The sequence below is a fragment of the Leopardus geoffroyi genome, chromosome B3 (genome assembly GCF_018350155.1).
Source record: "Leopardus geoffroyi isolate Oge1 chromosome B3, O.geoffroyi_Oge1_pat1.0, whole genome shotgun sequence".
Lineage (NCBI taxonomy): Eukaryota > Metazoa > Chordata > Mammalia > Carnivora > Felidae > Leopardus > Leopardus geoffroyi.
In genome coordinates this window covers 132,277,706-132,299,419 of record NC_059337.1, presented here as the reverse complement: position 1 = coordinate 132,299,419, position 21,714 = coordinate 132,277,706, and the positions used below count along the sequence as shown (strand labels likewise).

Genomic DNA, 21,714 nt, shown 5'->3' with positions numbered 1-21,714 from the left:
ACAGGGATGCCTGGCTGACTCAGTTGGTAGAACATGTGATTCGATCTCAGGGTCACTGAGTTCAAGCCCCATGTTAGGTGTGTGGCCTACTAAAAAAATAATAATAATAATAAAATAAAATAAAATAAAATAAAATATATACAAACCTCAATACTCATTTTTTCTGAGTTGTTTCTGAAGAAGGGACTATAAGTCTCTTCTAAGCTGTTAAGCACTTCCTGTTCACACAAACGTCCTGTTTCATATACCCGGCTGTTCTGTAAATCAGGTTGCTTGGCAGCATGAATATTGTTTTGTTGCTGCTGAAATTGCAACCTGTTTAAATGAGCACCACTATCTGCATTTCGACTTGCAGGTGGTCGATAAATTTCAATAGAAGGGCGAGAAGAACCATACGTAAGTGTCACTGTCGGTTTTTTCTGAGATAAGGGATTCTCCTGCACAAAATTGAGGTCTTCATCAATGAGATCATCTGGTTCTGGCTTAATATCAATCACATCTTCAGAGGGTGCTGGCTCCCTCAGAGGCTTCACAGTTGACATTAATCGGGTTGCAGCTCCATCATCATAAGTCTGTCTATTTTTTTAAGAAACACACAAAGAATTATATCCAATTTAGAGCAGTATCTTTAAATCTTCAAAGAATATTTAAATTTTTTTTTTTTAATTTTTTTTTTTAACGTTTATTATTTTTGAGACAGAGAGAGACAGAGCATGAACGGGGGAGGGTCACAGAGAGAGGGAGACACAGAATCTGAAACAGGCTCCGGGCTCTGAGCTGTCAGCACAGAGCCCGACGCGGGGCTCGAACCCACGGACCGTGAGATCATGACCTGAGCCGAAGTCGGACGCTTAACCAACTGAGCCACCCAGGCGCCCCAAAGAATATTTAAATTTTAATGAAACTAGGTAGACGCTCACTTTACAACTTCCATTAAAAACTACTCTAAAATTGCATTCTATTTTAAAACTTTGATTTATTACATTTGAGGTAAAAGATAATCATACTTTGGATTTTATTATTTTATTCAAAAAAATTGCTCATGACCACCTCCGTATTTCCAAAACTTTCTGAAAACAGAAATTTAAAGATATAAAAACCAATGTAAATGTCACATACACACACCTACCTACCCACAGAAGGTTTACAGAGGATTCTCACCTAACATTAGTGGTTTTCTGCTCCTGTGAACTAGTAGAAACCCTGGAATCTCTTTTCTCGGGTCTTGTGCTAGCAACTGCGAGGGGTGGCACTGCAGCTTCATGCCTTCTCTCGTCTCCCCGACCGAAACTGCTCTTGTTTGAAGACACGTTATTATCAAAGATGTTGGTATCAGAAGACTTGAGACTGGAGGGATCTGAAAAGAAAATCACATGGTCCTTTTAAGCTGTTATTTATTACTTTGAACCTTCCCCATCTTCGTCACCAATTTAAAAGCAATACGTGTTCGGGGCGCCTGGGTGGCGCAGTGGGTTAAGCGTCCGACTTCAGCCAGGTCACGATCTCGCGGTCCGTGAGTTCGAGCCCCGCATCGGGCTCTGGGCGGATGGCTCAGAGCCTGGAGCCTGTTTCCGATTCTGTGTCTCCCTCTCTCTCTGCCCCTCCCCCGTTCATGCTCTGTCTCTCTCTGTCCCAAAAATAAATAAACGTTGAAAAAAAAAAATTTAAAAAAAAAAAAAAAAAAAAGTAATACGTGTTCTTCCACAACATTTTTAATGGCTGAATGTTATTCCATACATAGTAATATAATTATTTCGATTTGCTATTACTAAACTTTTAAGGAATTTTCCATTATAAAATACTAAACTATCCTTGAAGCTAAATCACTGCACACATGTACAATTACTTCCTTAACATAAATTGCATAGTTTCCCTTCCTTTATTTAAGTTTACTTATTTATTTTTGAGAGACAGACAGAAACTCCCAAATAGGCTCTGTGCTGGCAGCACAGAGCCTGACACAGGGCTCAAACTCTGAACCCTGAGATCATGACCCAAGCCATGAACCATGAGATGACCCAAGAGACCATGAGATCATGAACCATGAGATCATGAACCCATGAGATCATGACCCAAGCCAAAATCAAGAGTGGGGAATTTAACCAACTAAGCCATCCAGGCGCCCCTCTCTTCCATCGTTTAAATTATCTTTAAATTACGTTAAATTTATTGCTCTTGAATTCATAATTCATAGGCTTCCTAAGAAAGTTCAAGTGAACCACTGTTTTCAAATTTATGGAATTTTTCCCAAAGCAATATACATGGCTTTAGAAAGAAAATGCTATAGTAAACTCCAAAAACCCTGAATTTTAACGAATCTTACCAGTTGTAACAGAGCGAAGTTTATCTAATACACCGTGAAGCCTGAAAGAAAAAAAATATATTTTAAAGCTTCCTTTAATCAAGAAAGATTTTCTCAATTGTCACTTGAAATTTGATGACATTATAGAATTTACCTTCAGATATAATGGTACTAAATGGTATTTAATAGATAAACAGTACTAAAATTAAAGACTCAATGTACCTTAGGGTAAAAGAAGATAAAACACACAAGTATGTAATACAGCTTATTATTACAATCATTTAAGCAGTTTGTTTTATCTATTAATATGGTTTTTGGGACAACTTAATTCCAAGAGTTGAAAAAACTTCAAAATAATCTTAAGATATATCACTTCATTGTAACTATTACTTACAAAACTAGTCACATAAACAAGAATAGACTACAACCTTGCTTATAATATAACCTGTTTTAGTAGTTATGTACAAGGCAAATGTGCCTTACAATCCTTTCAGGAGGCTTCATGAAAACACCAGAAATATCTCATTAATAATGTTTCAACCAGAACCCAGTCACATGCCGCTGTCCCCTTGGACACAATTATTGCAGAATAGTCCGTTTCAAGCTGGTGAATGAACATTTAACTTAACATTTAACATTAACTGCCAAGACAGTGACATCGTAACTTGTATCAGTATGTGTTAAGGAACTAAATTTATGGCAAGATGAGAAAGGTGAATTAATATGATTTTAAATTCAAATTCATGTAGTCCTTTATGTAAGAAATTTGTCTCAAGCATTCCATCAAGTTAATTAAGAAGGATCTACTGAGTCAATCTCCCATATTATACTAGTGGGAATCCAACCCAAAGTGATACCAAGGATGAACCAAAAAATCAAGTCATAAAACATGTATATGAAAGAAAACAAATACCTGGACTGTAGATTTAAAAAAAAAAAAAAAATCATAGTTTCCCCAGTCAAAAGTTCCACGGTCTTTTTTTTTTTTTTTTAAATTCTAGGGACTAAGTGTAACAAGTGGGTTAGATCACCCACGTTACGGTAGTGGATGTTCCAAAACATCTGAGGATCAACCAGTGTACTGAATGTTCTTCAAAACTATGTAATATAATCAGAGAATTCTATTTGCAATTTCAAGAAAACTTCACAAGACTGATAAAGCATATAGTAGCCCACTGGGGCAAAAATACCTTCAAGATAAACTCTGGTTTAAAAGCAAGAAGTAGAAGTTAACCAGTTTCATATCCCTCTTTAGCGCCTATTAACCTTTCCCAGTCTCCTGCCATAAAAAGTAAGCAGGCCACTCTACTAGCTCAACTTTTGCTCCATTATCAACTTGTTCTGTAATTGGTGGTTCCCAGAGTGAGGGCCTTTTCAGAGTACTTCCTGATCTATTCTCAGCCACATCATTACCTCCCCCTACCCTCACTCTACCTCAAACATGGTACCAGAGCCTGGCCTGCCTTCTTAAATGAATCTTATGCTTTTTCTCCATATTCTCAACTGAAAGGCCTCTGTTGGTTTGAAAAAGGACACTGAAAATAATAACATGAATTTATATTTAAACATAAAATTTTCTTTTTACAATCCCAAACTTCAGAAGGTTCCAAACTTTTAAAACTCATTTGAAATTTTGTCCAAAACCTTTGCACCCTAAAGGTTAAGTCACTAGAGAAAGCAATTTAGGAAGTCAACCCGGCCCCCAAAACGTATGTAACTGGTTTGGGTTCAGGGAAAGGAATAAGAGATCCAAAGGTTTACAAAGAAACACAATAACCTACAGTTAACACAGACTAAGGACTTGCTATGGGCCAGGCACAGATATAAGTACCTTACATGTATTATTTCATTTAATCCTTACAATGTCCTATAAAGGGAATTTATTAATCCCATTTTACAAATGGAAAAACCAAAGTAAGAAGCAGATCCAGGATTCAACCTCAGCAATCTGGCTCCAGAGGCTGTGCTCTCATGCATGGCTCACTACCTGCCTCTCCACAGTGAATCTGCCTCTCCTGTCAAGAACCTCTTTTCAGACAGAATACCTACTCTGATTTGTGCAAAACTTTGGTCTAAGGGGTAAAAATTCAGAAACATACCATACGGTGAATCGAATTGTGTTGTTCCCTAGAAACAGGGACAGGTCCTCTGTCATTTGGTCCTGACTTTTCTTGTTGGCCACCATCACCATAATGTAATCAGGAAGTTCTTCATCTAGTTAAAAGGAAAAGTATATAAAAACTTTTTTACGTTTTCCTCAATATTGACTTCTAAAAAGTTAACGTACTTGAAAATATAAATATAGCTCTAAGAATTAACATCTCAGCTCTACTAGAATTATGTTGGACAAGAAAGTATAGCTTTTTTTTCCCCTTCATTACATAGGTATTTCAATTATTGGTAAGGATGGAAATTAGAAATAACTAACAAACCCTTATAAAACTAGGTATTCTGAATTACAGTATCAAACTTGAGTGTATTCATTTCCTTTTTATCTTTTTAATTAATGCTCATCAATTTCAGCAAAGCTTCCAAAAAGCAAATGGATATTCCTCAAGAATAATAGAGTTTTGTATGTTTTGTGTTTTATTTAAGCTTCAAAATTATACTCCTTTCTCAAGAGAACATCTTTATCCTCAGTAAAGGCAGATTTCTATTATCTCAGGGTAATAAACTTCAACATCAAATGAACTAAAACCACCCAAAAACTCTACATGGTTTAAAAAATTTAATCTTAAATTTAAATAATTTTAATTTCACTGTTTTATCCTCATACTCTCCTACATAATGATTATGAAGGTGAGGTCTAGGACCAAAAAGAAAAACAAAACCACCACAGTAAGAAGATAAGGAAGCAAAAGCCATTTATCAAGAACTCTAATCCCCACCAAAAAAAAAAAATCCTTCAGATTTAATACCTAAAATATTCCTATTTTTAAGTAGGTAGAAAGGCTCATTTCAGAAATACGCTTAGGCCAAAACAAAAAAAAAAACCTTTCATTTGTTTCAAGGAGAAATACCAAAAATCCAGTTCAAGAAAAGCACAAACATACTCAGAAAGCCCAATCTACAAACGGAAACAGAGAAATCTAATTATTATATATTTTTTTACTGCTCTAGTAGTATGAAGACACAATTGATTTATTCACTTTATATTAATGGACATTTAAATCTCTTGAAATTTTACACTAACAACAAAAAAACGTTGCCAAGAAATTTTAGGAAACTAGGTGGCAACCCTGCCTGAACATTACGATTATTGGGAGAGTTAACTGAAAATCCAGAGGCTATGTGCTATGCAAGCTATTCTGTTTCACATTATGACAGACCTAGAAGAAGTAGTATTTATAAGGTGCACTGGGGTAAAAAGTTATTCATAGTCAAAGTAAACTAGCCACTTCTGCCTTACCAGTTACCTCAAGTGCTATGAAAAATCAAATCTGAACAGAATGAAAACTGTTCCTAATTTCCAGTATAATAACGTGCAGATAACACTAGCTAAGCAGCTGCTACAGAGGAGAGATTCTCAAATTTAATTTCACGTTAGAATCTGCTGGGAAGCTTTAAAAAAATCTGCTTATGTCCAAGCTCCCTCTCAATTCAATTACAATATTGGACAGGAGGATCAAAACATCAGCGTTTTATTTTATTTAAGTATAATTAATATACGTTATATCAGTTTCAGGTGCACAACATACTAATTTGACAATTCTATACATTACTCCATGCTCACCACGGTAAGTGTAGTCGCCATCCGTCACCATACAATGTTATTACAATACTATGCTCCCTATGCTGTACCTTTTGTTTATGTGACTTATTTTAGAGCTAGAAATTTGTCCCTGTTAATCCCCTTAATCTAGTTCACCCATTCCTCACCTACCTCCCCTCCGGCAACCACCAATTTGTTCTCCGTATTTAAGAGTCTGGATTGTCTGTTTTTAGTTTGTTTTTTAGATTTTATTTCAAGTAATCTCCACACTCAACATGGGGCTCATATTCACAACCCTGAGATCAAGAATTGCATGCTCTACCAACTGAGCCAGCCAGGCGCCCTGCTTTATTTTTTAGATTCTGCATGTAAGCTAAATCATATAGTATCTGTCTTTCTCTGTGTGATTTCATTTCACTTAGCATAATACCTTCTGGGTTCATCCACATTGTAAATGGCAAGGCCTCATTCTTTTTTATGGCTGAGTAATGTTCCATTATAAACATATATACACGTGTATATGTTTATACATATTACATCTTCTTTACCCATCATCTATCAATGGGCACTTAGGCGGCTTCCATACCTTGGCTATTGTAAATAATGCTGCAATATAACATATAGGTGCATGTATCTTTTCATACCATTCTTTGGGTAAATACCCAATAGAATTACTGGATGTGGTATTTCTATTTTTAATTTTTTGAGGAACTGCCACACTGTTTTCCACAGTAGCTGCACCAAATTGTATTTCCACCAACAGTACACAAGGGTTCCTTTTTCTCTATATCCTTGCCAAGCTCGTCTCTTTGATTCTAGCCATTTTGACAGGTATAAGGTGATAGCTATGGTTTTGATTCGCATTTCCCTGATTAGTAATGTTGACTATCTTCTCATGTATCTGCTGGCCATCTACAGGTCTTCTTTGGAAAAATGTCTATTTTTATTTTTCCAAGTGTATTTCTTCTGACAGAGAGAGAGCAAACAGGGAAGGAGCAGAAAGGAAGAGAGTGAGAATCCCAAGCAGGCTCCGCGCTGTTGGTAGAGCCTGAAGCCAGGCTTGAACTCACAAGCCGTAGAGATCATGACCTGAGCCAAAACCAAGAGTCAGATGCTCAACCAACTAAGCCACCCAGGCGCCTCCCTCTGTCCATTTTTAAAATGGATTTGGTTTTTGAGGGATTTTTTTTTTGGTGTTGAATTGTAAGTTTTTTACATATTTTGCATGTGAATCCCTTGTCAGATGTATCATTTGCAGATACCCTCTTCCATTCAGCAGGCTGCCTTTTTGTTTTGTTGGAGAAATCTGAGTATTTAATGAAATTATGCAATATGATGTGAGGAGATACAAGAGAGAACAAAAAACCAGTCATTTATTTTCTTTGCAGAGTATCAAAAAGTTCCCACTGTTTTCTGGAAATTGCAGTAAATAAGCCTGGTAGCTTATTTATGTGAAGTGTAAGGTTAACAAAGAAGTTAGAATGCTTTGTCAGCCTTCACAGATCTTCTCCATCATAATGTCAATGGTGAAGATGTGCTTTCCTGTCACTATCAGTTTGCATCTTCTTTTTTTTTTTTTTTTTTTTTTTTTTTTCAACGTTTATTTATTTTTGGGACAGAGAGAGACAGAGTATGAACGGGGGAGGGGCAGAGAGAGAGGGAGACACAGAATCGGAAACAGGCTCCAGGCTCTGAGCCATCAGCCCAGAGCCCGACGCGGGGCTCAAACTCACGGACCGCGAGATCGTGACCTGGCTGAAGTCGGACGCTTAACCGACTGCGCCACCCAGGCGCCCCCAGTTTGCATCTTCTAACCCAGCCATCCACCTGTGTGGATCAGTTGGTTGAGTGTCCAGCTGAGGTCATGATCTCATGGTTCATGGGTTAGAGCCCCATGTCAGGCTCTATGCTGACAGCTCAGAGCCTGGAGCCTGCCTTGGATTCTGTGTCTCCCTCTCTTTCTGCCCCTCCCCCACTCATGCTCTGTCTCAAAAATAAACTTAAAAAAAAAAAATTAAAATAAAATAAAATAAAATAAAATAAAATAAAATAAAATAAAATAAAATTCTATGTGAGATCAGTTGTTGCTTCAGTACAGGTCCAAGCAGAGAAAGGTGGGAAGGAGAGATACAAAGAAGCCCAAGGCAACTTTTGGGAGTGATGAATATGTTCATTAGTCTGATTATCGTGTATATTTGTCAAAACATACCAAGTTGTACACTTAAACTATGCACAGTTTAATGTACACCAATTACATGTCAACAGAGTCACTAGAATTCATACACTGTTTTCTCAGTTTACAAAACAGGAAGAATCTAATGAAAAATTAATGTGTTCATGATATATTTTTACAGAATTCTGATTTCTCAAATTTATTTGAAGTCTATACAATAGGGGGAAAAGTGAGTTTTGAAGGTTTAAGCTCAGGCTTCTACAATGTGAGTAAAATCGTCAACTATACTTAAATTTTTTTAAGTAAAAAATAAAGAAAATAACACGTGAATGACTTACAAATTGTAGTTGCCATCCCACTAACATGCTCCATTTTAAACAAACACAAATGAACAGTTATCATTCTTAACAAAGACTTGTTCTCCTTTGTATCCCACCCAATACGTCAAAAAAGGATACTCAATATTTATTAAAGGACTGTTTCTATAACCTTAGAAGTTTCCAGGACTCTTTCTAATACCAAAAAAAGAGATTAGAAAGTCACCCTTTCCAGAAGGACGACACATAAACATACAATTACGTAGTTAACTGTAAATCTAAATTAATAATGGCAGGCTCCAGGCTCTGAACTGTCAGCTCGGAGCCCCACACAGGGCTCAAACTCATGGACCATGAGATCATGACCTGAGCTGAGTCCTACGCTTAACCAACTGAGCCACCCAGCCCCGCCCCCCCCCAGCTCCCCCCGCAATTTCAGTGGAGTTCCAGAGGACCACACAGGAGTGACTGACTCCTATTTTTAGCATTAAGGACACAGAAGACCTGAGTTCTTTGGTCTTAAATCTGATACTGACCAGCTAGCTCTATTTAGCCCAAGATTCCATTTCTTGATTTGTAAAAGGAGTAATACTACCTGCCATTCCCGCTATTTTCAGGAACAAATGGAACTATATGAAAATATTCTGAAAATCATAAAATATATACTTTAACTACAATTACATTTTATATTGGACAACATTAGGCTTATAAACCAGGTTTTAATAGGCTCAAAATCCTTGGTTTGAGATTTTTGCTAAGTGATAGGAATCATCAATAAGATTGAATTCAGACTCAATGAACACGTTTGTGCTTTCGTGTGCTAGAATTAATAAAGTTCACATCATAGGTTTTCTGTAGATTTCTTTTTGAACCAAAACAAGTTCCTGACACATAGCTGGTGTATCCATTAAGTGCTGAGCAAATAAAAGAAAAAATGAATCCTGGTTCAGCTTTATCTTCACTTCTGAGCCTCAATTCCTCTTATCTGTTAATGACTTCTAACGACCTTGACAACAATTTACAAAATGTGTGCAGCATGTGTTAAATTAGCAATTCTCAAACTGTTGGATCTCAGGTCCCTTTTACGTTCTTAAAAAAAATTTTTTTTTTAATCTCTATTTTTGAGAGAGAGAGAGCAAGCAGGGAAGGCACAGAGAGAGAGGGAGACACAGAATCCAAAGGAGAATCCAGGCTCTGAGCTGTCAGCACAGAACCTGATGTGGGGCTCGAACTCAGAGACTGGGAGATCTTGACCTGAGCTGAAGTCAGACGCTTAACCAATTGAGCCACCCAGGTGCCCCTTAAAATTTAATGTTTATTTATTTTTGAGAGAGAGAGAGAGAGAGAGTGAGCGAGCACGGGCACAAGTGGGGGAGGGGGAAAGACCAAGAAAGAGACAGAGAATATGAAGCAGGCTCCAGGCTGTCAGCACAGAGCCTGACACAGGGCTCGAACTCATGAACTGTGAAATCGTGACCTGAGCCGAAGTTGGATGCTCAACCGACTGAGCCACACAGAAGCCCCCTAAAATTATTGATGACCCCAAAGAACTTTTATTTATGTGAGTTATCTATTGGTAATTACCAGACTAGAAAAACTAAGAATTTAAAAAAGTATTAATTCATTTAAAATAACATACCACGTGTCAATAAACCCACTTATATGACGTAAATAACATTTTTATTAAAAACCTACATTTTCCAAAACAAAAATGCAAAAAGTTGTATTTTTATAAATCTCCTTAATACATGGATTTTAAGAAGACAGCTGGATCCTAGTTTCTCCTTCTGTATTTAAATGTTATGCTGTTCTAATTGAAAAACATGAAGAAAATCTGGCCTCACAAATACATAGTGAGAAAATAAAGCATAAATGACCCTTGAACAACATGAGTTTGAACTGCCTGGGTCCAATTATACCTGGATTGTTTCCGCTACAGTCATCAAAAATGTATTTTCTCCTCTTTATGACTTTCGTAATGTTTTTTTCCTATAGTTTATTGTAAAATACAGCAATATATATAACATACAAAATATGTGTTAATGGACTGTTTATGTTACCAGTAAGGCTTCTGATCAACAGTAGGCTAGTAGTTATATCTGTGGAGAGTCAAAAGTTGTATTTTCGACTGTGTGTAGGGAGGGGGAGAGGGAGTATCCAGCAACACTAACCCCCCAACTGTTCAAGGCTCAACTGTATTTTAACAGCCTTTTCAGATAACGTGGATATTCTTTTGTGATACTATACCAAAACTCAACAAGTGGTACTTTCTTAAAGGTTAGCAGCAATATGGAAACTAAAACTCTATCAACGACCTTTTTACACTTATTACATGAAAATCCCTTGATCCATCTTCCACTTTTATTTTTTTTTTTAATGTTTATTTTTGAGAGACAGTGGGGAAGGGGCAGAGACAGAGAATCTGAAGCAAGCTGCCAGCTGTCAGTACAGAGCCCCCAACACAGGGTTCAAACTCATTAACTGTGAGATCATGACCTGAGTTAAAGTCAGATGCCCACTGACTGAGCCACCCAGGTGCCCCCATCCTCCATATTTAATGCATCTTTTTTCCCCTGTGTAATTCTGTATCATCACGCATTGGTCATGTGAAAGAATAGTGGCTAAGGGCGCCTGGATGGCTCAGTTGGTTAAACGTTTGATTTCGCTCAGGTCTTGATCTACCAGTCTGCGAGTTCAAGCCCTTCATGGGGATCTGTGCTGACAGCTCAGAGCCTGGAGGCTGCTTGGGAATCTGTGTCTCCTTTTCTCTGACCCTACCCTACCCTGCTCTCTCTCTCTCTCTCTCAAAAGTAAATACACATTTTAAAAAATTACACATTAAAAAAAGAAAGAAAAAAAATACTGGCTCACTGAGCTATACAAATCACTTGACATGCTGATACATTTCATTATGAGACAGAAAAGAATCATTTGTTAATATCATTAAAAATCTTTTGTCTTAAATGTTTGAGAGAAAGTGAGTGCACAGACGAGCGGGGAAGACGCAGGGAGGCAGGAAGAGAGAGAGAATCCCAAGCAGGAAGAGAGCCACCCAGGTGCTCCAGAAATTCTTTTACGTAATGGGAAGCTTTCAAGTTCATGAAGGCAAACACAAATTTTTTCAGAATTCTAATTTTCATTTGAAAGCTCAACTTTTGTCACTGGCAACAAAGTGTATCAGTTTTTTCCTTTGCTCACTTTCAAGAAAATGTCTGCCAAATACCCAAGTGTATATATCTAGCTTGTCAGAATATAAAAATGATGTTCCCATGGGGTGCCTGGGTGGCTAGGTTAAGTGTCTGATTCCATTTTGGCTCAGATCATCATCTCACCATTCAGAGCCCCTGCTTATTAGGATTCTCTCTCCCTCTCTGCTTTTCCCCGACTCATGTATGCAATGCACTCTCTCAAAAATAAACAAACATTTAAAAAAAAAAAAAAAAAAAGATGTTCCATAAAAAAGGTGGCTGGGTTTAGTTCTCAACTCAATCACACAAATCCTTTCCATTTAGACAATCCATCCTGCTTTAATATACAGCGCAAGTATTTTATGAGTAATTCCTACTTTCTCAGACCACACATTAAAAAGATGTAGTCAAGGGCCAGGGTTTATAAATGATTTTCACTGCTTCACTAATTACATATGTATACATACATATTTTAAGCAGGCTTCACACCCAGCACAGAGCCCAATGCGGGACTCAAACTCACGACTCTGAGCCGAGATCAAGAGTACCACACTTAAAACGACTGAGCAATCCGGGCACCCCCCCCCCTCCTTAATTATATCCTTAAATGAAACTGGCTTTAAAAAAAAAAAAATTCCAAGCGGAAGGGTGTGAATATGATTGGTCATAAGAGTTTGGTATGAGATCTCAATTTAGGGTAAGGTACCAGCACTTTAACTGACCACTGCATTTGCCCAATCCAAATGTCAGCACAGTGAAAAGAGCGAGTACCCTATCAGTATTACTATGAAAACAGTTTTGACTTCACAAAAACCCTTGCCATCTCTCACACCGTAAGAACCACTGTTGTAAATGGTAGCTATTACTTTTACAGGAGGCACCAGCGTTAGAGCCAAAGAGATCTAGGTCTCAATCCATAAAGCACTGCTCAAGTAAGCACTCAAAACCTCAGTTTCCTTGCTTGTACAGGGAGGGTCATTACCACTTACCTCTCAGTGTTCTCCTGGGTATTACCGTGACCTAATGCATAGACAACGGTTAAACACACTGCCTGACCCAAAGTAAACACTCAAATTATAAATCATAAACGAATAAAGAGAACGCATTACTGTATGCGGTAAGACAAAACGAGACAGGAAAAAAGAAACATCTGAAAATAAAACTCACTGAACCATGACAGAGGCAAAGGTGAGAAAACATTCATATGCAAAATAATGGTTCTGAAACCAGAAGGTCAAAAAGAAAGTAAGGGAAATAGGAAAAACAAAGTAAGAATCAGAAAAACATTATGGAGAATACGACAGGGCCTCAAGGGAGAGGAAGCTAACAATTTTAAAAACACCATGGGACTTTTTTTGGGGGGGGGGGGACAAAAACAAAAACCAAGGTTGCATATAGAGCCTTCAAGAAAAGACAGTAAAATAAGTAACCAGGGAGTACCGGATTTGGAAGTAAAACGGGATCTCTCCAAAGTCAAAAGTACGGTGGGGGGAAAAAAAATGCATTCACTAAAATTCAATTAGCAGCAAACTCTAAATTCTACTAGGCTAGCAACAAAAAACTTACCAACATAAGCTCCTAATTCTTGCAATTTCCCCTTAATGGCACTCTGAGGGAGGGGGAAAAAAACAAGCGTGCGTGTGAGAAAGGAGGAAAATCACCGGGCTCCTTAACGCAGAGGCAACTCAGCTGCTGCGTGCACCTCCCGCCCCTCCGCGCCCAGGTGGGGGTGGGGAGGCGCCCGGGCCCCCTCCCCCGTCCCTGCGACTCCTCCCCTCCCCCTCCCCCTCCCCCGTCCCCGGGCCTCCCGCCCGGCCCTACACGCCTCCTTCCGCTCCGGGCGGCTTTCTCCTGCCGCGGCCCCTCTCGCCCGCCGCTCTCTCCGGGGCCGCCTCTGCGCCCAGGCCCAAGGCGGCCCAGGCCGAGGTGAAGCCGTTCGCCGACCCTACGGCCCGACCAGAGCCACCGGCGGCGACTAGGCCGCGGCGTCCAGGCCGGGCCCACAGTCCCCGTTACTCCTGACAACCGCGCGCTCGCCTGCCCGCTGAGGCCCGGGTTCCCGTCCACGCTCGACGCGGGCCTCACCCGGATCTTGCGGCTAATCTCGGTGCCGATCTCCATGGCTCCACGGCGGGCGGCAGGCTCAGTACTGCGCGGCTCTTCGCTTACCCAAGAGACCCGCGCCGGCTCCCGGCCCGCAGCTCCGCCGCCGCAGCCGCCAGCGTCGCTCCCGGCCGCGCGCTCTGCGTGACCCGCCCCCACCGGCCCGGCGCGCCGGGGTGAGCGGAGTCGAGCGCGCCTGCGCTTGCGCCTGCGCGCACGTGGGCCCCGGGAGTCTGTGTTCGAGCGACCTCTGCTGGCGACAAGTTGAGCAGCGGCGTGAAGATGCCCTAGGCTTCTCTCCGCCCCTCTCCGCACCTGGAGAACTCTTCCTTTTCCTTGCCCCTATTTGCTCACTTTACCCTCTTTTGGAAAATAAGGATGAATTAAATGCGCAGCAGAAAGATGCCTGGTTTTGGAGTGATAGCTGAGTTAGAATCCAGACTTCACTTGCTTTTAGTGTGATATTGGTCTAGATAATTTAAACCTTCAGGTCCTTCGTTTTCCTACCTGTAAAATAGACTGTCTCCTAGCCGTTGCATTATAATTACACTTGGAGGCAAAGGAATATCCTCCGCAACAGAACCAATCAATCACAGTTCTTTCTAATGACCACAACTGGCTCTCGGGTCTGGTTCTGCTTTCCTTCTCCCAGGCCCATCAGTGGCTCTTCCCCAAGACCTATCCTCACTCTTCTGCTCCTTTCTGAAGTCCCTCCCCTTAGAGTTTTTTCTGTCAGCCCTGAGTTCTCCCCTAAACCCCACTCCCAAATTCCAGATGGCTTTAGGCATTTGTATTTCCCCTAAAATGAACATCAAAACTGAAGTCTTCTTTATCTTTTCCTGATCCCCACTCAGACTGGTTTCTACTCCTGACAGCCCGGTTTCTATGAATAGCGGCTTCATTCTCCCTGTCCGTAATCACAAAATCTTGGAATTAGAGTAAGCACAAAGCGATGTCCCCTTTCTCCCCCATATCCACTAAATCTGGAAGTGGTCCCTATTAGTTACCCATTGCTGGGTAACAAATGACCACACTGAGCAGCTTAAAATACATGCATTTATCATCTCATGGTTTTCATGATTCAGGAATCTGATCACAGCTTAACTTGAGTCCTCTGGTTAGACTCTCACAGGGCTGGAGGTGAGATGTCAGTCATGCTGTGTTCTCATCTGGAGGCTTGACTTCTCTAAGTTTTTTTTTTTTATGTATCTGAGAGAGACAGAGGCAGCACCGGTAGGGGAGGGACAGAGAGAGAGGGAGAGAGAGAGAGAATCCCAAGCAAGCTCTGTGCTGCCAGCCCAGAGCCCGATGTGGGGCTCAAACCCACAAAACCATGAAATCACAACCTGAGCTGAAACCAAGAGTGGGACACTTAACCAACTGAGCCACCCAGGTGCCCCAGAGGAAAACTCCACTTTTGAGCTCATTGGTGTTGTTAGTAGAATTAATTCTCTTGCAACTTTATGAGTGAGGGCCCCAGCTTTTTCCTAGCTGTTGTCTTGAGGCCACACTCGGGCCTTAGAGGTTGCCCACAGTTCCTTGTCATGTGTTTCTTCACTCTGGCTACTTACTTAAGCCCTCCAAGACAGTCTCTCAGCTCAGGGAGGAGGGCCCAGCTCCTCTTCTAAGGGCTTTCATTTAATTTAGTGACTTAGGGCCACCCAAGTCCTGACCCCAAAATCAAGTGATTTAGGGCCTAATTACATCTGAAAAATCCTTAATTTATTTTATTTTATTATTTTTTTCCATATTCATGAACTAAAAGCAAGTCATAGGTGCTACCCACATTCAAGGGGAGGAAATTATACAGGGTGTAAACAGCAGGGGCAGGAATCATGGGGCCATCTAGGATCTGTCTGCCACACGGCCCTTTATCTGATATATATTTTTTTCTTCTGAATTCCTATAGCATCTATGTGGAAGCTACTGGTATGACACTTAATATGCTTTCTGTAATATTAATTGTGTGTGTCCTCTCTAGCAAACTTACAAACTCTTTTAGTTCTGCATTTCTCCAAAATTTCTTTCAGGATACTAGACACATAGGAAGCAAATATTTATAGGATATTTGTAGGATATTTTGTAGGCTATCAAATATTTGTATGATAAAATAAATTAACTACCTAAATTAACAAAAGCATTCCTCATGGATTAATCCAATGATCATGCACTCATCCAACATTGATGAGAAGCAGCGGAACAGAGTGACTGAGAACAGGGACACCAGAGCCAGACTGTCTGGGTTTGAATCCTAGCTCTGCTACTCCCTCCAAGACCTTAGGCAAGTTGTTTGTCCTCTCAGTGACTCAGTTTCCTCATCTGTGACATAAGTATGATAGCAGTTTCTCCTTCATAGGGTCATGAGGGTGAAATAAGTTAATATTTTGGGAAGCATTTTGAACCATGCTTGGCTTACAGCAGCACTGTGTTGATTAAAAATTAAATGCCTTCCCAGAACCAGACACTGTGCTGGAAGCCAGAGCACAGACATGATCAAAACTGAGTCCCTGGGGTGCCTGGGTGGCTCAGTCAGTTAAGTGTCCGACTTCAGCTCAGGTCATGATCTCACGGTTCGTGGGTTCAAGCCCCCTGTTGGGCTCTGGGCTGACAGCTCAGAGCCTGGAGCCTGCTTTGGATTCTGTGTCTCCCTCTTTCTCTGCCCCTCCCCCAATCATGCTTGCTGGCATGCTCTGTCTCTCAAAAATAAACATTGGCAAAAAAACAAAAACTGAGTCCCTGCTTTCATGGCACTCTCAATCCAAAGGATAGTACATTATTTCTATTTCTTTACCCATCATTTCAGAACTAAGAATGAAAACACAGGATTTTGTATCCATTACTGATTACAAAATCCATAGTCAATACTTAGATAATACTGAAAGAACATTTTAGAAAGAACAGAGAATGTTTTCATTAAAATGTATTTAGAATAGGGAAATTTTTATTAAAATGTATTCAAGAGGCGCCTGGGTGACTCAGTTGGTTAAGTGTCCGACTCTTGATTTCAGTTCAGATCATGATCTCAGTCATGAGTTAGAGCCCCAAGTCGGGCTCAGCACTGATGGTGTGGAGGAGCCTACTTGGGATTCTCTTTCTCCATTTCTCTCTCTGCCCCTCCCCTGCTCGTTCTCTCTCTCTCAAAATAAATAAACATTTAAATAAAATAAAATAAAGTAAAATAAAATAAAATTCCAGAATGGGTTAACTTTCAGGACAATCTATTTAAAACCATGGAGAAAGAGATTTGCCAGCAGCTTAAGAATTCACACATTTATAATAACAAAGAAGATGAAAAGAAATGCTTTTACTTAAAAAAAGGGTAGAGGGTGTCTGGCTGGCTTAGTCAGTGGAGTGTGTGACTCTTGATCTCAGGATCATGAATTCAAGCCCAAGGTTGGACCTAGAGCTTACTTAAAAAAAGAAAAAAAAAATTCACACATTTAGACCTCAGGAGTTACAGTGTCTGGATCACAGGGAACAAACCCACTAAACCAGTGGTATTCAGTGGTCCATCACTGTTCGAGGTGCTTCCCTCTGAGATGCAGCTTCATAAACCACATGACATCCAGAGGAAGATGATCATGATGATGGTCAGAAAGAAACCATGAAATTTACAAAGCGTATTTATTTCACTTGAAAAAGACTAAGCTGGACCAAGAAAATTCTTTCTGGCATGCAAGAGCTCTCCATTTTAGGAGGAATGACATATTTTGCTCTAGGGGATAGAATGAGGACTAGATTTCAACAAACCGCAATGCAGCCTAAGAAGGTTCTGGGCTGTCTTTCAAAGAAAGATGACTAAAAAATGCATTGGCTTTGAAATCAGAGGGCCCTGAGCACTAAGCCCAAATCCATGGATCCGGAGTCCTCTGACACTGGCTTTGTAGCATCCCCAGCCTCCTCTCAGGATAGCATTCAACCTGGATGTTGCACGGGCACATCCTTTGCAAGTGTATGTGGGGAGAGCACGGAGGGGGTGGGGGGTCGGGGATGGTTTCTTTCAGCTTGGAATGCTTTCCTCTTCTTTTCCTTGAGTTCTTAGTGAGCTTTTTTGTTTTGTCCTTCCAGACTCAGCCAGAAGTTGATCATAGTGATAAAACAGACATTACCACCTCACTTAAAATGTATAATTTTTTAAATGTTTTATCTAGTTTTGAGAGAGAGTGCACACGTGCGTACGTGCACAAGTGGGGGAGGGGCAGAGAGGGGGGGACCACAGATAAAGCAGACTCCTCACTGACAGCAGTGAGCCTGAAGTGGGGCTTTAACTCAAGAACTGTGAGATAATGACCTGAGCCAAAGTCGGCGCTCAATTGACTGAGCCACCCAGGCACCCCTAAAATATATTCTCATTGGTATATTCCCCTTCTATAATATACACACACACACACACACACACACACACACCACATATATAGTACTGGAATGTGTGTGTGTGTACATATATATATATATATATATATATATATATATAGGCCTAAGTCTTTGAAGACACAGCCGTGCATCTTATTTATCCTGCTTTTTGTGGCCTCTGGCTTGGAATAAATGCAGGATGAGTGCAAGTTTTTCAATAGTGAATATCACGTGGTTTGTCTGTCCTTGGATCAAAAGCCCAAAGTGTTGGGAATTATAGTCACAGTGCCACTTTGCTACTGAGGCTGATAAACGTTTTTCCGTTTTCTTGTCCGTTGGAACAAATATACTGCCAGCACCATCATTTTTCTATATCCAGGGGAATCTATGCTCTATATTCTCACACTTTTGCAGCTGAAAAGTTGCTGCACTTGATAAAGTGCTGAATGTGGTAGGCAGAGCACACAGTGAGGATTCAGACTAAAGGAGATTTCACCTTTCTGGCTGTGGCTCCCACTACAGAAATCATTATCTCTATGTGGTGGGAGGAGGGAGGCATTCATTGAGATTTCTGCAGAAGATGGTAATTTACCCAGTGAGGTTTGGTAGATACTCACCAAGCTTAATCTCTTAACTCCTAATATTAGGAGATTAATTTCTTAACTCCTAATATTGGTCAACGGAGCACCAAACCCACAATTTCTTTCCTTTTTATGGAGTCTCTTTTGAGTACAAGATTTTCTTTTTAAAATTTTATCTTTTAAAAGATTTAAAGTGATCTCTTCACCCAACCTGGGGCTCAAATTTACAACCCAGAGATCGAGTTGCATGCTGTACAGATGACTGAGCCAGCCATGTGCCCCTTAAAGTTTAATTTAATAAGAATTATCTTCACGCGGGTAAGTATTCACACTATGTCACTTTCTGGGTAACAAGAGGAGGTAAAGATACAGATCTGTAATGGCTTATTTATCCACAAAATATCTCTAGATGGATACATAAGGTTATGGTAACACCCGTTACTGTCAGGAGGAGAGCTGCATGTCTAGAAGGCAGGGTGGGAGGGAGACTTTTCACTTACACCTTTTTGTATCTTTTGAGGTTGAACCATACAAATTACTTCACTCCCTTTCATACAAACATAAACCAGTAATAAATTCATGTCTGACACTTTAAAGGGGCTATTTATGTGGCTTACCACGGGGGTGTTACTATCAAATTAATATGGTTGAGGGAAAATAGTTTAAGTACTTGGTCAACAAATGACACTTGTGCTGTGTGAGGGAGAAAGTTCAGATCTGTTGTCTAATATTGCTTGGGTTTTATGGTCATTTTCTATTTTTAAAATTCTTTTATTTTCTTCCCGATTCAATTAACACGTTTTTATTTAGTGCCTACTCTCTGCCAGTAGTGTCCTAGGAATGCTAGGAGATATAAAAGAAGCCTTCATGAAATAGTTTTCAAAGTTCTTGCCAAGTGTGGAGATCACTGTGGAATGGCGTGGCTAGAAAGTTGTCTTGGAACCAGAGCTTGCAGAGGAAAGGCTCAGACGAAGGAAAGGGGGGCAGGGCAGGCGGTGCTATGGGCCAGGAGAAACACTTGATTGGGGGATTCAGGGGGAACAGAGAAATTAAGGATGGCCAGAGAGGCTAAGACCAGTTTAGAAAGGCCTGAACGGACAGGCAGAAAAGCTAGCCTTGGGGGTCCATTAGGAGTGATAAACCCAAGGGAGAGGTAAGCATATAAAGTATTAGCATATAAAGGAGAGAGAACTGAGAAACCGGATGCAAGACCACCCTTGTTGCAATAACCCCCGGACGTAAAATGATGGGGGTTTGGTTTAGAATTGTGGGACAGATAGGAGAGAAGAAATCATGAGGCATTACAAAGGAGGAAATACCAGGTCTTGATGGTAGGCTGGAGAGGAGAAAGGTATTAGAATCTCACATAATTTCAATTTTTCTAGCTTGGGAGACCAGAAAAGGGACTCATTTTCATGCCTCTTTTCTTTCCTCACACACAGTTTGACCCCCTCAAGGTGTCCTGTTGAAATATCAGTTATAAACAGAATTAATTTAATTTTCCATTAGAAACACATGTGATCTTATTTGCTTTTAGCTCTGTCACCAGACTTGAATCTTGCCCAGGCTTTGTTCTCTCATAGCACTCATGCCTCTATGATATATGTGTGATGTGTGGGTGTTTTCATCTTCCACTAGACCAGGAGTCTCCTGTGTGCAGGGACCATGACTTAGGTATTGTAAGTACTCATTGTCTGCTAGTTGTTGAAGAAAATGAGAGTTAAATAAAATGTAACACAAAAAATCTTTCCAGAAACAATGCTATTAAAAAAAAATCATCTAGAGGCACCTGGCTGGCACTGTCCATGGAGGTGCAACTCTTAATTTCGGGGTTGTGAGTTCAAGTTCCAAGTTGGGCCTAGACATAAAAATTTTTAAAATCATTTAAATTAAAATGTACATAATAAAAACTTCCCTGCTTCAGTCACTCAAACCACATGTCAAGTAAAGATGGAAAAATCTGGGACGCCTGGGTGGCTCAGTCGGTTGGGCGTCCGCCTTCTGCTCAGGTCGTGATCTCACGGTCCGTGGGTTCGAGCCCCGCGTCGGCTCTGTGCTGACAGCTCAGAGCCTGGAGACTGTTTCAGATTCTGTGTCTCCCTCTTTCTCTGACCCTCCCCTGTTCATGCTCTCTCTCTGTCTCAAAAATAAATAAATGTTAAAAAGAAAAATTTTAAAAAAGATGGAACAACCCTACTGTGATGGTGTTAGGGTCACACAGTTTTGTTCCTCCGCTTAAGTGTTGCAATCCAGGAGTAATAATGCAGTGTAAAGATACAGTATCGTGTAATAATAAGCACTGCTAATAGGGCCGAGGGTTAAATGAAACACTTTACATATATTTTATACAAGTTACTGGAAGGTGATTATCATTCTCCCTATAGAAGAGAGGAAGCAGGTAGAGAGAGCTTAGGAGAGTTGCACAGTTACTCAGCTAGAAAAGTGTTGGCGCTGAGAATTGAACCTAGACAACTTTACCATGGAATCTCCATCCTTAATAGCTCTACACTGTATTGCATATACAGCTCTTTTGGAGACTGAGAGGTTATTTGAGACCTTATCAATCTTTTTTTTGGGGGGGGGGGGCGGGGAGGAGACTTTTCCATCCAGTACTAATCAATGTTTTTCCCTTTTTTATGGGGTAGATCTTTAGACGTGAGCATGGAAAGAAGAAATAGAATATTTGAATCGTTTTCAGAAATATACAACAGTAAACGGATAACTCTAGCGATCACAGCATATTACGGACCACCTAACAACAAAGTAGTAAAACTCTTTACCTGGAACCGAAATAATATCCCCCTCCCCTCATTTTTATTAAAAGGCTTGCTTTATTTGGAAACTCTTAAAATAAGTGGTCATATGATTAAAAAAAGCAGCGGCGCGCCCCCTCCCCGGCGGCCGGGCGCAGCTGTCCGCACCTCCCCCGCGCCCCGCCACCCGCATTCCAACTCTCTGAGGTCACGGGCCGCCGCCGCCTCCCCA

At 40.5% G+C, this 21,714-nt stretch overlaps 1 protein-coding gene across 5 annotated transcripts in view; it reads right to left on the bottom strand.

Annotated features, from left to right (window-relative positions):
- ZC3H14 (zinc finger CCCH-type containing 14) overlaps positions 1-14,025 on the bottom strand; it is a 48,474-nt gene extending 34,449 nt beyond the window's left edge. For 2 of the 5 annotated variants that reach the window (XM_045451811.1, XM_045451813.1), the window contains exons 1-6: positions 13,778-13,975; positions 13,259-13,301; positions 4,402-4,516; positions 2,324-2,364; positions 1,162-1,357; positions 147-576 (exon numbers count right to left, since the gene is read on the bottom strand). In XM_045451811.1, the coding sequence (XP_045307767.1) occupies positions 147-576; positions 1,162-1,357; positions 2,324-2,364; positions 4,402-4,516; positions 13,259-13,301; positions 13,778-13,813 (861 nt within the window). In that variant the 5' untranslated portion in view covers positions 13,814-13,975. Of the gene's footprint in view, positions 1-146; positions 577-1,161; positions 1,358-2,323; positions 2,365-4,401; positions 4,517-13,258; positions 13,302-13,777 lie in introns of all 5 variants that reach the window. The other 3 variants (XM_045451810.1, XM_045451812.1, XM_045451815.1) reach the window with 3 other exon arrangements.
- Positions 14,026-21,714: the final 7,689 nt, after the last annotated feature.